At 40.8% G+C, this 16,530-nt stretch overlaps 2 protein-coding genes across 13 annotated transcripts in view; one reads left to right on the forward strand and one right to left on the reverse strand.

Moving 5' to 3' along the window:
* The window catches only part of LOC113951876 (rap1 GTPase-activating protein 1-like), a 45,616-nt gene extending 37,542 nt beyond the window's left edge, over positions 1 to 8,074 (forward strand). For 4 of the 12 annotated variants that reach the window (XM_027653434.1, XM_027653433.1, XM_027653431.1 and 1 more), the window contains 4 exons: positions 999 to 1,125; positions 1,214 to 1,316; positions 5,020 to 5,105; positions 5,263 to 6,569. In XM_027653434.1, coding sequence (XP_027509235.1) covers positions 999 to 1,125; positions 1,214 to 1,316; positions 5,020 to 5,105; positions 5,263 to 5,286 — 340 coding nt within the window. In that variant the 3' untranslated portion in view covers positions 5,287 to 6,569. Of the gene's footprint in view, positions 1 to 998; positions 1,126 to 1,213; positions 1,317 to 5,019; positions 5,106 to 5,262; positions 6,570 to 7,364 lie in introns of those variants that run through there. The other 8 variants (XM_027653429.1, XM_027653432.1, XR_003529307.1 and 5 more) reach the window with 7 other exon arrangements.
* A 133-nt stretch (positions 8,075 to 8,207) lies between these two features.
* On the reverse strand, positions 8,208 to 16,206 carry GSTK1 (glutathione S-transferase kappa 1). Its single transcript, XM_027653461.1, has 8 exons — positions 15,953 to 16,206; positions 15,282 to 15,363; positions 14,378 to 14,506; positions 13,884 to 13,984; positions 13,439 to 13,474; positions 10,430 to 10,546; positions 9,823 to 9,916; positions 8,208 to 8,534 (listed from the first exon to the last, which is right to left on the reverse strand). Exons 1-8 carry the CDS (start codon positions 16,016 to 16,018, stop codon positions 8,494 to 8,496), a joined length of 666 nt encoding a protein of 221 aa, XP_027509262.1. The 5' UTR covers positions 16,019 to 16,206; the 3' UTR covers positions 8,208 to 8,493.
* Between the last annotated feature and the right edge of the window lie 324 nt (positions 16,207 to 16,530).

A 16,530-nucleotide genomic window follows, 5' to 3' on the forward strand; every position in this document is an offset into this window, starting at 1 on the left:
CTTTCTTGATAGTTATGAAACATGCACCGGGCTACCTCAGTGTCTGTGTCATTTGAGAAAGTAGTGGTAAAGTGATCCAATACAGTTTGCTTTGAATATCCCTGTTAAATGACCCTGTGAGACCTAAAAGTTTAGTGGAATGGACCTAAAGGAGCCCATCTACTGGCAACTTGTCACATGGAAAATCACCAGGATGGGAATCTGACCTAGGTGTGTTCCTGTTTGTAAGCAGGAGGAAGTTCTGACATGCCTGTGCAAGAGCTTGGCACTTGATGCGGAATAGTTTGACACTGAGACAGCCTGCAGATCTCAGTAATTTGTTTCAACCTTCCCATTGCTTTGTTAAACTTTCTTAGTTAACTGTTCTATAATACTGGTTAATGTCTGTGTGTTTTCCTGCCTTCTTGTGTTACACCTGTCCAGAAAACCAGCAGTAACAATTTATAAGCTTTATGGCATGAAAAGTGTGCTTTTTATAGTCCCTTTGTTCTGTCTGGAATTTCACATAAGACCAAACATGATAGTCTGATAGTAGCTGTGGGAATGGGCAGCCGAGACTGGGTCTTGCCTGCCTTTTATTCTCAGTTTCATGTCTCTTCATATTATATTTAGGCTTCTAAACCTCTGATCTCCAAAATAAGGCATCTGTTGATTTTAATGAATGTCTAGATGTATTTGGTACTTAAATGCAGGTGGTGTGACTCACTCTGCTTTACTACGTGTAAGTCTGTGACTTAAATATTCAGTTAGATTTGTCCTTTCATACAGTTATCCAGCATGGAGACAAAGAAGTGGTGTTTCTACTAAATGATGTAGCAACTAGAAATTAAAGTATGCAAGCCAGTTCACTTGTGCTCTGCTCCTAGGTGGAAAAACTAGTTGTGGATGAATCATTTCTTCTTACTGTTTCTGATTGCTGTATAATAAAGTTATGCCACAAAAAATTAAGCCTGTGTGTAACAATAAGCATGATGATGTTGAATGCTTGCATTTCACAGAATGCTCAGGAGTCAGACTTCAGGATACTGCGTGATGCAGCCACTCTCACGTTCTTCATCCAGTGTAAGCAGTTGTTGTAGTGGATTAAGGGAAAATGGAGCATCTGAGGAAGAGGAGAATGACAGGGTGGGTGTCTGATCTCTAACAAACAGAGGCTACCCTGCCTGATTTTACCAAGTGCATTATTAAAACACGTCTTCTTTGCCCTCTCCAGGAGCTGACGTGCTCTCTTGAGGGCCCTCCAAAACAGGATTCAGTGGTTCAGAATATGTGGCTGGATGACAGTGACTGCACACCCAGTACTTCTAGCTCACCAGGTAAAAAAAAGAAAGAATAAAAAGAAAAAAATCCTCTACTTATGCTTCTAGAAGCGTATGGGAGGTTGAGCTGCATCCTTTATATACTGTACTTAAGATCTGAGAAGATCTGTAGAAGATCTGTAGGTAGATGATAGAGAAATGGGGAGAGAAACTGGCGTGCAAACTTTAATGTGGAGAGAATGTTTCAGTAGCACGAATAAATAGTGCTGTACATACTGCAGACAGAGTTACAGTAGACTGCAAAGAATGAACGTGTTTGTGTTTCTGTGGAGAGCTATGGTTGCATTTCTGAATCAGTGCCCATACTTCTTTATAAACTAGACAGTTTGGATATAGGAATTATAGAAACAGTGTTTCCTGAACTAAGCAGTATGCTTCTCAGAATGGGGTAATCAGGTGGCTAACCTATACTGAGCTTTTTTTTGGCTTGGCTCTTTAGTCAACCTTACTTGATTAAAGCTGAAGTAGTTGATTTAAGTCAGCTTGGATCCAGTGCAAAGTCAGCTTGGATCTCTTTGCAAAGTGCAAAGAGATGATTATAGTCTTCTTTTCGGTCCCATAGCAGGGAGAACTATCGTATTACGTGCTGCTGAGGTTGTTATCACCTGCACTGATCTCAGACCCTGTTTGCAGTTGTTTCGCTTTGTTAAAATGAACTGGTTTGTACTAAAGCATTTCATGTTGAGAAGCAGTCTAAAGCTAAAATTAGGGAAAATTTAAATCAGTTTCAACCTGTTTCTGAGAATGAGGCTAAGAGGCCTTTGTAAGATTTTGGGAAAGTATGATTGAGAAGACTAAGCTTTTGAGTTTGGGAAGTCATTAGAAACTGTGAAAGGCAAAACTTAACAATGGTTGCCAAAAGACTGGAATAGGAGCATGTTGAGATGGTAAGAGATACTAGAAATTATGTTTATGGCATGTGAGAGAGTTGGTTGGAAGGGACAGTGAAATCTTTGTAGGAATTGTGTGAAAAGGGATTGTTGATAAAGATAACAAGCATCAGAAAGTGGAGCCAGTTTACTTTGAAGATAGAGTTAGGTCTTAGTCTCCGCAGCTGCCCTGTATGAGATGTCAGTAGTGGCCCTGCTTAAAATTGTCTGTATCTTAGCGACAGCACTGAGGATGTGATACTGTCAGATGTTCTGCAGAGACCTCTGTTCTGTGAGATGTTTGTAAGATTTCTCCACTTTGCAGAACAACTCACAGCATGAGTGCTTGTATGCTTAGAGACACAAGAGAACCCAAAGTGCTGGTGTTGAAACTCTGGGAGAACAGGAAAAACAAGTGGGATTATTGATCATGCAGAGGAAGAGGAGAGCCATTCCATATGCTACAATTAGGAGCTGGGGTGCTATATACAAATATTGCTTGTTCTGAAGGAAAGACATAAAGGTGTTAGATGTGGTGATATGAAAAAGTGGCATGTCAGGGACCTTCACAACAGAAGACAACCAATGAGCTGCTATTATGAGGCAGAAGGTAGGAATGAGCTTCAATAAGCCCTTCTTTTGAAAGCTTGGAAGAAAGAGTTCAGTGTCATCAGCTCAGAGCAAGAGTGATAAAAAAATACTGTAAGGCCAGGAGGCCCAACACCATGAAATTGTCTCTTTTGTAAGGGATCTGGAAACGACACCATAAAGGCAATAGTTGCTCTGTGCCTTACAGAGGGTTTTCACTCGTGTCGCCATGACATTGTCCAGGTTACCATTTCCGTGTATTTCTGGGATTATCTTGAGTGGGCCAGAGCTCTGCTCACAAATTCACACCTATTGCCTTTGTGGCATGACACTGAGAACAGGCAGGTGTGAGAAAGATGGATGCTTTCTAGTGGCCTCTGCTGCTCTTCCCAAGATAGTTTCCCTATCTGCTGACTCCTTATTGTCCCACAAGTATATAAGTCATGCATCACCAAGAATAATCATTGCAGAGAATGCGATATAATGTTCAATATAATTTTTAGGTTTTATAGACTCCACTGTGAGTGGCAATGATCTGATACTGACACTGCAAAACTTTCGCTGTGCTTTCTCAGTACCTTGGCATGGTCAGACAGCTGCACCCTGCAGGAGTGATTTTCTGCTGTACCAGTATCTATTATATCTTCACTGCATACATGTAAAAAAACCAAACCTATATACAGGTACACCAACAAACCTGCAGGTGTGTATGTGGGCTTCTGATTTGTGCTAAGACAGCCATTGTTAAAATGGATAAACATGGATACTTTTCTGATTAGTTGAAATCAATTCATCTAATCAGGAAACTGCAGAGATGTAGTTATACGTGTGTGTGAGGTACGAGGTAGCAGAGTCAAGCCTGCATTCTCTAAGCACAAGGTGAAATCTTGCTCTTAGGAATTTGAAAATTTATTTCCAGAAATTCTGACAGTTCTTGAACTAGAAAAAGATAGGATTAAGACCAATTTGTTGTGCTAAAAAAAAAAGAAGGAAAACCACAGGGATGATACATTTATTTTGATTTTTGCAAATACTAAAAATTTTCTGTTTATTTACTACATCCAGTCCTGACGGAAGACTAATTACCACAAGATCAAGTGTGGCAATAGATGTTAATATTCCTAGACAAAATTACTAGACAGAATATTCCTAGACAGAATATTGGTAATTTGGGTTAATCTGTGCAACAGGGAAGAACTGTAATTATCCATAACTGAACATAATAAACTGAAGATATGCCAGAGTTAAACTAAACAAAGCAAAGAAAGCCCCTTGGGACACAGAGAGGCATCCTGGTGTTTTAGTTTTGCCCTTTACTGAGCTATACAATAACTATTCAGCCACAATTAATGCACTGTGTAAAATCAGACTGAATTGGTTTGGTTTTTTTCTAGAGAAACATAAGACATGCCCACTGTAAGTCTAAGTCTTACACTGAATGATTCCAGAATTCCTAATCATGTACACTTGGGTTCTCCAAATTGCCTTTCAGATTAAGAGAAAAATGTTACAGAAAAGGAAAAAAACGTGTCAGCAGTCTGTAGTCATTATGCTCCCAGATAAAGACACAGAGAGCTGCCATTGCCAAAATATTTTCTGATTTGGCTTTAAAGTACAAACATGTCTCATATGCCAGTGCATATCACATGAGGCAGAGGTGACTTTTCTCTTAGCCTCAAGGGCAGGACATAAATCCAGCTATAACTCTCTTTAACACTTCTAGTGTTATATTCTTAGAGATAAGGCATTCAGGTTGCACAGATGTATTTAGTAATGGCATTTCTTAGCTTGACTGCATGAATTGTCACTTACTGGAACCTGCTGTATTATTTTAAACTATTTTTTGTGTGTAACATTAGATTGATACAGAAATTAAAAACAGACTCATGAAAACCTTTGTAAAGGTTGGAAAATTCCTTTATTACTCATTAGATAGCTACAGGTGTAGCTTCTTTAGGCAAGAAGCCAAAGAGCTGTGGCATTGAAACAGTCTGGAACCAGTGGCCAGTGATTTCTTTTGAATGAATGAAATGAAAATAGTCACCTTCCTCGTGTTTCAAGCTAGAATGAGAAATAGGTCAAGGTAACATTAGTCAAGTTGGCCATAGATACATTCCTTTCACTCTTACCTGTGGATGAGTCACAGATCTGTGAAAAGATTGGGGAAAAACCAGCTATATGTGCAACTCCTGGGATGCCCTCTTGATTATTTCTTTATTGTTCTGTGCTTGGTTCCCTTCTAGGAAGCAGGTTGCTTCCTTCCAGCAGTGTTGCTGGCTCCACTGGAAAAGGAAAAGGCAGCAAAGCAGATGCTCAGCACCATAATCCAGTAAGTGCTTTAATAAAATGTTTCCTTCTCACTTGCACAAAGATAAAGATGGGAGAAAAGAGAGGAACTTTATTTAGGAGGCTTTGCTTGCTGAGGGTTGAAAGGGCAATGAGAAGGTGCTTGGAGAGGGAGGTTAAAAAACTGCCTTGTTCCGCAGGCCTCCATTTTGTGCTGTGTGTGATGTCACCGCTGGAGGACTGTCTTGGTGCACACTGGGTGAGGAGCACAGGTAACAGACCTGGAGGAGCGCTGTAGGCCCTTGGCTCAGGATGGAGGCAGGCCCTGGGCCATCCCTGGCCTCACTGAAACAGTGCAGCAATTACTGTAGGGCTCCACAGTAAACAGAGTTAATCCTATACCTTCTTCCCCAAACGATCTTCCATGGCCAGCTGACTCTGGCCTGCCTAATGTACCTAAGTTCTCCCTTTCTTGGTTGCCTCCTTCCTCTCAGGGAATAGCATTTCCCGTTGAGACACTGCTCTGTGCCCTAATCTAGGCACAGGTTTTTTCCTCTTCTTTTTTGTTTGTTTGTTCAATTTCCTTTTCTCAGATGCAATCTAGCTTTCTCTGTGCCTATCTACTGCTTCTTATAGTTTCATACTCTACAGAACCCCTTTCTTTTGTTCATTTTGTAATGTTGTGCCTATCTGTTCACTTGCTTGTTTGCTTTTAGCCTAGTATTGCTGGGACCTACTTGTCCACGCCAGTTTCACAGCTTTTCCAGACATGGGAAGTGGGACTTGATCTCCTGGAGAGATCTGTAATAGAGCAAAGGGGAACACACCTTCACGTTTGTTCCCTACAATTCATAGTCCAGTTTTGCTTGTGTTGCTGAGAGTATCTCTTTTCACTTGCTATATTCCTTTCCTTGCTCAGTATCTTCTCTGGCCTGACAGCTAAACAATATGCTGCCTTGAAAGTGGTGTGGATGTGAGGCTCTCAGGAACTAGTTTGGTATATAGTGAAGTAGAAGGGGTATCATCTTTATAGAAGAAAATTCTTCCACCTATTGCTAAATAATCCTGAACAGCTGGTAGTTCTTATTACTGATGTTTAGATCCTCAGTGTTTATTCAATGTTCAGCTTTTAGCCGCCCTGCCACCTTGTGGCATTCAGAGCAGTCAGGTAAGCAGTCAGCATTCAAAGTCAGTCACCACCACTCCTTGTGGTGGTGGTCACTGGTGCCACAGGAGATCAGAAAGGGAAGCCAGGTAAAGAAGCTGTTACTTATTACTGAGACTACTGCAATGCACACTACAACAAAGACAAATACTGAGCATGACAGTGTAGCTGCCAGCCGAGCTTGTGCTCTGTAACCCTGGAGCAAGGTTGTCTGAACAAGAGGCAGAACTCCATCAAAATTCTGCTCCCAAACAGGCAAATTTTTCTCAAAGTATGTATACAGTCAGAATTACAACAATTTGCAGACTCACTGATATAAATGCAAAGGCTGTGGTTTTGCATTTACTGGTGGTTATTACAGGCACTAAGCAATGGAAGGAAAATCCTGAGTTTGGATTTTCCTTATCTCAGTAGTGTTTTAAGTATTATTTTAGTACGTAAGGTTTTGAGCATTTAGTTTCCACTGATTTGAAGTAGGTCTAAGGGCCTTTAAAATAGTTTTGTGAAATATATCACAGTCTGTAAGATCCATCTCATTTGGTACACCTGCTAAATCAACAACATTCTGCCACAAAGGCTGGTTATTTTTCAATCAGTCTGGTTCAAATGATTAAATTTCATGAGACCCTGGCTTTTACGGTGAGATTATCTCCAGATGTTCCTTGAATTCTCACCAGTTTCTCATCAGAGTTCATTACTTCCACAAAAGGGCATTTTACCCACTTTGAGACAGCACTACTGGCTTAAAGTGATGTTTTAGTCATTCCATTTTATCACCTCAGAATCACTTTGATAGCACAGATTGGAGACAAACAAATTTCAGGAGAGAAGTGGTAAAAATTGCTATAACATGGCTTCAGGGGACTCAAAGAAACCTATGGTACCTACCTACATGTCATTCTAACTCCTCCTGTATCTCACAAAGATTTCCTGAAGTTCCAGGCTGGATTTGCCCAAAGACTAATGGGTGCACTAGTAGAAAGGAGGAAGGAGTTCTTAAGTTATAGGATATTTCCTGAAGAACTGAAAGAGGTGTAAGAAGGCAAAATTGTGGATGGGGGAACATGATACTCCCACAGCACTTATAGCTGTAAGAACCTGAAAGATACAGATTTTTTTTCTGATGCTTTGTTCCAGGATTTGCTGTTCAAATGAACAAGTGTGAACATGCTTTACCTTAAAGTTCAGAAAAAGACAAAAACCAGAATTCCAGCTGCTGCTAGTTCTTCTGCTTCATTCAGTGATGCATCAGAGACAGCCTGGGATCATTGAGAAATCAAGCTTCATACAAATCAAATTAGTTTCAATGTGTTACTCCAATTCAGCCAATACAGGGCCAGGATCAAACTGTTTCCATGGAAAGTTCTTAATTTTATTGTTTCCACACCTTTCCCTCTGCAGACTATGTAATGGAAAGTCCCTCATAGCCATATCCAAATCACCTTTGGATAGGCAGCAGTTAGGGCATCCTTGAGGAAGCAAAATACAATCTGGTTCAGTTACCAGCTAAACTTGCATGGTGATCACCCCTGTCCTGCGAAGACATTACTGTAAAACTTGCATTAACTAAAAACCCCTGCAAGGTCTGGGATTGGTGCTGCACGTGTATGGTGGTTTCCTCAAATGTCAGTCACTGCAGAGCAAGGTGCACAAAATACTGTTCAGGATGGGGACAGTTCCTTTTGAAATGCTTGATTGGTTCCCTAGACTTTTCTTTGGGCTTGAATTGTGTCCCCTCCAGTTGCCACGCTGCTAAGTAAAAGGAAGCATGAATACCTTATCCTGTGCTTCTAGTGCCTATGTACTATATTGGATTTAAAATAAAAGAAGAATATGGCCAGCTTCTCTTAGGTTGTGTGTGTGTGTGTTTACAAAGGACAAGCAGGAAGACATAAGAAGTCCAGAGATCACAGTCCCATTACAATTTAACCCTCATGTTTTAGGGTAAACCAAAAGAGGACTAACGAGAAAAGAAGAATGTTTGATCTGCAAGACGTTAAATATTTAATGTTTGATCTTTCATGTTAGTCTGTGATCTATTGAAAAAAACTAAGCACATTTGTATTGGTAAAGGCCTCACCAAACTGTAATACTGGCAAACCTTGAAATTCTTCCTCATTGGAGATGAGATCAAGCTGTAAAAGTAACTGTTAAGGATCAGAAAGCCATCTCTCCCTAAAATTGATATATTCAGATAATCACTGAAGATTGACTGTGTGTATATATATATATGTATTTTCCTTCTTGTATACTTCCCCAGGAGTTTTCACAGCTTGGCACTTGGAGCTGGTCCCAGCCATTTTTCACCTGCAAGACAAACCAGACAAAAGAGACAGTTAGAATTTAATACACAGGAGTAATTCGGCAGTCATATTTCTGCAGCAGGATGATTATTCCTACTCTTTTGAAGGGTAACTACTGAGACAGAATACAGATCTGTATGTGGTTTGACTTCAGACAGCTGCATAAATCCTTCACTGTCTAGGAACAGCTGAAGCTGTACAGAAGAATTATTCCTCTGTTAGACATGAGAAATTTGGTGGGTCTGGGGTATTGCACATGAGGGTCAAAGCAATTCTTTTCAGGACTCCTTTTTGGGGGGGCTGGGGACTAAGAAAGCAAAAAAGGGTGGAAGGCTGGGGAGTCAGAGAAACAAAAAGAAAATCTGAGTAACTCCTTGGAGTTGAGATTAGAAACCAGACCACAACATTCTAATCAGGACTAGTGACTACTGTAGTGGGTGTTGGGTACTCATCTTTCTCACTCTCATTTTATGGAATCAGAAACCCATTAAGAAGAGAAAAAAAACCAAACTCAAAAAATTTCCCTTCTGTTTAAGCCTATGACTAATATTAATTTACATTAATATTTTCTGTTGAATTTTTTCAACAAATGCATGAGAGCTAGTTATGTGCATAACTCTTTCTAGTGACATATTCTCTCAAGTGCCAAATCTTGAGATCAATAGACAAATGCCCTCTAACCCATTAAAACAGGTGACTTGATTTTTTAACACAGCCTATTTCAATCTCTTTAAAAATTTAAAGTGTGCATTCTGTGGTAGAAAAATGAAAATAAGGATGTTTAATATATGAATATCTGTTACAAATTTGTGTAGGTAGACACAACTTATGCAAGGTACAGGTTGGGGAGCTGTAATAATGTGCTTTTTATTAAAGAGATAGAAAATGAAAATGTTAAAACTAAAAAAAAAAAAAAAGCAGCATCAGCCACAGTCTTCATTAGTCTTAATCTTAGCCGAGAGCTAAGGTCCAGTACCAAAAGGTACCAAAATATGAATATTTTGAAAACTAAAGAGTTTCAGTTGTAATTTGAGAACGGCATGTGGAGCAAAGTCATGAAACATACCGAGAGAGGATGGAGAACTCAAATTACTTCTTGTTTGGAAAAGGACTGTGGTCACTCTAACTGTACTGAGATAGATTTCAGTCAGCAGTTTCATTCCAGGAGAAGGATACTCAACATTAGTTAATATTTGAAAGACCTTAAGAGCGTTTTATTCAGCTGCATTATGTATTTCATTAAAAGAGGGTGAAAGTCTGAAACCAGAAGTGATGTTATTAGGTAGACTCACCTATAACGCTGCCTAGCAGCTCTAAACGATCAGAGCCAAAAAAGAGATGAGGTTCCCCATTATAATGTGCCACAACAGCAGGCATCCCAAATGCCTATTAACACCAGGGAGATGAAACAGAGAATGTTATAATGAGAACATTTTTTGCAGACACATTATCAGTATTCAGGAATGAACCCAAATAAGTCTGACTTTTTTTCCTCCCCTTCTTTTCACCTTCTTTATTCTTAAAGTCTAATGGAGCCATCAGAAGATAGGTGACTCTCCAGACCTTGTGTGCCCCTTTTGAAGGAGCAAAAAAAGTAGCCTGATAAATCCACAGTTCTATTTCAAGTAGTGATAAGTGGTATCTCGTGGTACTGGTCCCCTCCTTGCTGTCCAGCTGGAATAAGCTGAATGGGTCAACCTCGTTTTCCCATATGACAGCAAAATAAACTACCAACAACAGTGAGTTAGCTTTCACACATTCAAAAAGCAAAGAGCACCCAACAGAGATGGTCTGTATAGTGCTTTCTAATCATCACCTTCATTGTTCCTTGCTTCCCCATATTCATAATAGAGAAGGAATGCATAGCTGTGAAGCCCAATGGCTTTGGAAGTGTCTCACCCCATATTTCATTGCTTCATCTGTTGTCTCTCTCAGTCGGTCCTTCACTGTAGGGGATGAAATCATTTCAAGTACCTTCTGGGAGAGCTCTGATGATAGCCCAGCCTGTCGGGCAACCTGAGAAAAGATGATATAATTAGGAGTACCTTACTAGTAAATACTCTAATTCCTACTATGGTCTAATTAATTTAATCCTTAGTATTATCACCCAAGGTCTATTGCAAAAAAAAATTTCAAAATACTCTCGAAGCACTTCTTGCACAATTGTCTTGCTGTGTGCCCAACCCATTCATCATTTAACAGTTCTTAGATACAAAGTAGAAGAGACATTTTAAACTTCCAAAATCTGCACATTATTTTAAGGAGCTCCTAAACATAAAAGGGAAAAAAATACCCCTAAGTTGAACCTCTAATACAACGAATCATAAATAAATTACTAAATAAATTACAATAAATTACAAAAACCTCAAACTGGTACTATGAAAAACAAAATCTTACTGTTCAAGCCTATCAAGATAGAACAGTTTGTATGGCAAATGTGGCCACATGGGTTCTGTACGTGACTGCATGAAAGACACTGTAACTCACAGAGGTTAAACAGTTGCTGGTGTTACTGCTGTATCTTTTTCACCTCCTCTGTGCTTCTGCCACACAGGAAGGAGATAAAGTAGCCAAAGTTAAAGGTCCGATGTTTATGAGGTAAAACTGAGATTACAATTACTTTTAATAAAGTATTTCACTAAAACAAAGCTTAACTTGCCTGCCATCTACCTGAATAGCATGCTTTTTCTTTTTTTTTTCTGTTTTTGATTAAAAAACCCCAGAACAACAACAACAAAACAAACAAAAAAACCCCCAACCAAAACAAAGCAAAACCCAACAACAAAAAACAAACCAATAAACCAACATTGCATATGGACCACTAATCCTGCACCTGCAGGTATTACTGATTCTTTCTTTCAATCGCTTTTTTTTGTTTAGCATCCACATTTGCTTGTACCTTCTCCTACTTACACATCAGGGAGATTAGGAGCTCTTTTTTACTGTGCTTGAACAGGAGGTTAAACAAATGTAGCACTGGATGAGAACAAAATGCTGTGTATGCTTGATAGCCAGTGTTCAGACTGCAGTATTTACACTGCAAGTATTAGACTGCAGTGATGTAGTATCTAGTCCTCACCATTTTAGGGCAGAAAGAGTACTTAAATAGACTGAGGCAGAATTCAGACTATGCATTGCTGCTATAGCAATTTATGTGAAGTTATTGCTGATAAAAATAAAGAAGTAAAGAAATATTAAGGAACTGTTATCAAGTAAAAAACATTCAATTTTTCTAATTGATGTGTAAAATAAATTCGCCTATAATTACTCAGATGAAAGGGTTGGGACCCCTCACCAAGGACCCCTCTGGATGGCAAATTTCCAGAAGAGAGCAAAGTCTAGTACTTGCTGCAGGGGTGAATGAAGACAGACACAAGCAAACAGGAGGACATGTACTTGTCTGCCTCAATGAACATAGGGGGATTCTTATTGACTGCCAAACTGACTAAACTAAAGATCTTTCTGAGTGTGAAGTCTGACTCTGAAGTTCTGCATGTCCTTGCTTTATTTAAACAATGATGGATTAAGAGACTACGTGGAAATGTTCTGTATATGTTTATGTACTGGGTCTGGTGTGGATGGAGCTACTTTTCTTCACAGCAGCTCCTATGGTTTTGTTTCAGATTTGTGACCAAAACAATGCTGCTATACTAATTGGTTTAGCTATTAATGAACAGTGTTTGCATAGTGTCAAGACATTCTCTGTTTCTCACTCTGCCCCCACAGTGAATAAAAGGGGGGGTTCACAACATGTTGGGAGATGACACAAGGGAGATGACCTGAACTAACCAAAGAGATATACCATGCCATATAACAGGCTGAGCAATAATTAGTGAGGAAGCAGTTTAAGGAGGTTAACCTCCTTTTGTTTGGGAACTGGCTTGGCATCAGTCTACCTGTAGGAGGTGGTGAATGATGGCCTTTGCTTTGTTTTCTTTCACTCTTCTTCCACTTTTGCTTATTAAGCAATTTTAGCTCAACCTACAAGTTTTCTTGCTTTTATTCTTCTTTACCTCTTGCCCTGTCCTCCTGGGCAGTGGGAGGAAGCAAGTGAATGTCTGTGTGGTGCTCAGCTGCCTGCCAGGGTTAGCATACCACAGTTTAATTATATCCTTCAAATCGTGCCTCCTGAAAAGGGAAAAGGCAAGCCTTTGCTGAAATTCTGGTAAAAAAGGTACACTAGGAGGAAGCTGAAGTGCAAGGACTAGACTGAGGGAAAAGCAAGACTGCAAAGACTGCAAGTTTCAAATTTCAGTTAGGGACATTGGGTAGGAGAGACTAGTTGTGGACAATTCCTCTCTTTTCTTCATATTAAAAGAACTTATAAAATAATGTAGAAAGGAGAGCCCTTAAAGAGGATCTCCTGGTATATGAACTTACATGCCATGACAGCTTTTACTATAATAAACAAAATCTAAACATCAAAAGAAAATACATCAGGAGTGTAATTTCTAAGCATACAAAAGGGCAATGCAGCACTGAGCTTAACAGAAAGCCTGGCTCCATCACTCCATGGAAAGTCAACTTCCCCAAAGTGTTGCATTTTACCTGAACATTTCATATGGCAGCAATACCTCAATGTATTCTGGAGAAATGGTTTGTACTTTCAAGACTTAATAAAGCAGTATTAATAGATAATTGTCCATCCTGGGTATCTTGCCACGTGAATTAACAAAAAAAAAAAAAGGGGGATTCTGGTTCTGAATGTGATGCAACGATGACAAGAAAAAACCCCCACATTCCAAACAGAGCTTCTAGGCAAATTAAATCCATTTTTTTTCTACCTGAAATTTTTCAAAACTCCAAGTGTTCATTTGACTAAGCTGTCTTCATGTTTATTACTGACCCAAGTCATCAATAAGAATCTGTATCAGAAATGCAGAAGCACCAAAAAAAGGAGACACTTACAGTCAATATGTTCTCTGGCTGACTGATATCTTCATGCTGGTAAAAGAATAAAATAAGTAAATCAGTACTTAACAAAAGCTCAGCTCCGGACTTGAAAGCAAGTTTTCTAACAAAATAGAAATAAACCCAATATACTAGTTGCTGGAGAAATTTCCTCAGAAAAGGTATTAAGTCACCTAATCTAGAAATTTTTTTCTGATAGGAACCACTGATCCACTCAGCCTGTAGGACTCATCATATGATGAGTAAACTAAAAGAAGTAAATTAAGGTGACTATAAACTAGTTCTTTTCACAGTGGTTCCTGAACTACTATGACCTGAAGTTCCTCCTATGACTCTTCATTAAAAGACATTTCCTTTCTCTTGCTTGAATCCCACATTTGAATGGTGTAGGACAGGAAGGGTGACAGAAAGGATCAAAAAGTTGGCTTCATAAAATACTGACCTGTGACCAGAAACGTATCCAGAACTCCCTAGATAAGGGTTCCAGGTATTCTGGTTTTGTCATATCAATGGCTGTGATAAAGCGCATGGCCGCAAGACTGCCTGGGATTAGTGGGGAGACAGAGAAACACACTGAAACAAGGCACAGGTTCAGGAACAGAGACGGTCTGCATGAGTGCTACCTAAGAACAGTATGACCTCCTCTGTAACAGGCCCGATAAATCCACAGTCTGTAAAAGTAAAGCTTATGTTGATTCATAGTAGCTTATGTTGATTCACAATCATCTTCCAATGATATTATGTGAATTATATCATTCACAGCCATATTTCTCCAGAAATTTCTTTTATGGTTAAAAATGCACAGGCTTCATATTGCTCATAGACACAGAAAAAGGCTGCGGACAGGGAATTAATTTTCACCTTTACTGTTAGGGAGAACTCGAACCAGAAGTGTTAGAGATGAGAAATACCAGCTAAGCTAAGTGTCTTTCTTACTTGTACGAAAAATACGTTGGAAGTCATCTCCGGAAATTTTTACAGGCACTTGGTAGTATTTTGCCATCCTTTTTATATCCTTCAGCAGGTATTCAGCACGCTTTGGTAACATTGCTGGTGGCTTGTTACCTTTAAGGAAAAAGTTCTGTTGAGATTTCCAACTGTATTATAATACTGGACACACCAACACTGGACAAATTAGACCTCATATGTACATGTGCCTAAGGAAGAGTTTAATTTCTTACTGGCTTACTGAAACATACTCAGCTTTTCCAAAGATAATGCTAGGATTTAAACATGATTTATTTTGGTTTTGCACAGATCAACCCTTTAAGATAGCAGAATAAGCTTTAAACCAAGGTACAAATGTCCTAGCAGGGATTTATGTTGATTCAGACAGATGACTTTTAAGACAGACAACTACTAATGCATGGGTAAACCAATGTAGAGACTTGTTAAATTTCATGATTTGTAAGTCTCAGTGATCAATTTGTTCTAATAAGACCATGAGGACTGTTTTAGGACATACTTGGATCCTTCCTGCATATTACAAAGTGCAAGAGTTCCACAAGTTATTTCTGGTTTCAACTCAACAGAAAACTTTAAGGAAAACACTCCATATCAAATTATTATTATGGTATTTTAGAACTGATGAACTTTGGCACAGACTGCCAAAGTCTGTGTGGCTGTGTAGTTGCAACAGTTTGAAATTCTTTGGGAGTGATTTCTCAATCACTACCGAGCTCCACAATCCTATGGTTAATTTGTTATTGGTGCCAAAAATTAGTTTAAACCAGGCTCTGTGGGCTCTGCACTCACCAAGAGTTTGCCCACTAGTGCCCTACTAGTGAAGAAGGTGCTACCTTCTTCTACCCTATAGAACTAATCTCTTTGTGTTGCCTACCAGTTTGTTGCATTACGCCACCAAGGAATGCTGGACGAAAGCGCAGGTCAATATTCCAGATGTGCTGGTACCGGCAGAGAACCTGCAACATAAAAGAGTAATGATGGATTAACAGTCAGAGGTGTCTATAGGGCTGTGTGCAGGTAAGGCAGTAAATAGACACTTAAGATAAATCCTTTTCTATTTTATCAGTGATAGCCCTAAAGCCTTTTCTGGATGCTGCCAGAGAACTGATCTCAGAAAAACTGAGAGGACCATATTCGTATCATGACTGTAAAAGTCTAAGCAGGAATAAATAAGCGAAAGATCAAGTTCATGAGTGGACACTCACACCTGTTAAACATCAAAACTATCTCTGAAGCAAAATATTCAGCAGTAACTCCCGCATAGGCACAGGCCATGCTGCCGTTTGGCTGGGACACGCTTCCTTGGCGTCCCTGGATTTCAACACACAGGAGGAAGGAACCCAGACACCCCTCAGAGGTGCAAGAAGAACTAACTGCGAGGCGGGAAGGGCACTGCCTGCAGCCGGCCGGACGAGCTGCCCTTGAGCGGCCTTTCGGAAAGGGAGGCGGCGACAGGAGCGACCTCCCGGGACCGGCCGGGCACCAGCGGCCGCAGAGACCCGAGGCGTCCCGGGCAGGGCCTCCCGCCTTCTGCCGCCCCCTCACCTCAAACCCCAGCCAGGAGTACGGGGAGATCACATCGTAAAACAGCTCCACGACCGTCCGGCTCATCCTGGCCCCGTCCCGTCCCGCCGCTCCCGGGCACGCTCCCGCAGCAGCAGCAGCACCGCCCCGGGCAGGGAGCGAGGCGGCCCTTCCGCAGTCCCTGCACGCCCGCCCCTCAGCCTCCTCCCCGTCTTTCCCTGAGCCGCTGTCCGACCCGGCCCTTCGCTGTCCCTCTTGTGACTCCCGGACTGGGAGGAAGAGGAGGGGTGGGGGCGGGAGCTGCGGCTTCGCGGGGGGCCGGGAGGGAGCCTGCGCCCTTCTCCATGGCGAGGCCGGGGGAGTGGAGGTTCCCGAGGAGGGAAGCCGGGAGCTGACTCAGCGGAGCAGTGCAGCATGTTTTCCTGGGAGCACGGCTTCCCGGATCAGCAAACGCTTTACGTGCAACTGGCCCTTTTGACTCCCTACCCTCGATTTTCCCATACTTGTTCCTCCTCCATTCAGCTAAACCCTTCCCTTTCCCCCAGCTTTAGTTCCTCCCCTAACCATCCTACGAGAAGTTACGTGCAATGCCCAAACGC

The sequence above is a fragment of the Corapipo altera genome, unplaced genomic scaffold (genome assembly GCF_003945725.1).
Source record: "Corapipo altera isolate COAL_440 unplaced genomic scaffold, ASM394572v1 61, whole genome shotgun sequence".
NCBI lineage: Eukaryota > Metazoa > Chordata > Aves > Passeriformes > Pipridae > Corapipo > Corapipo altera.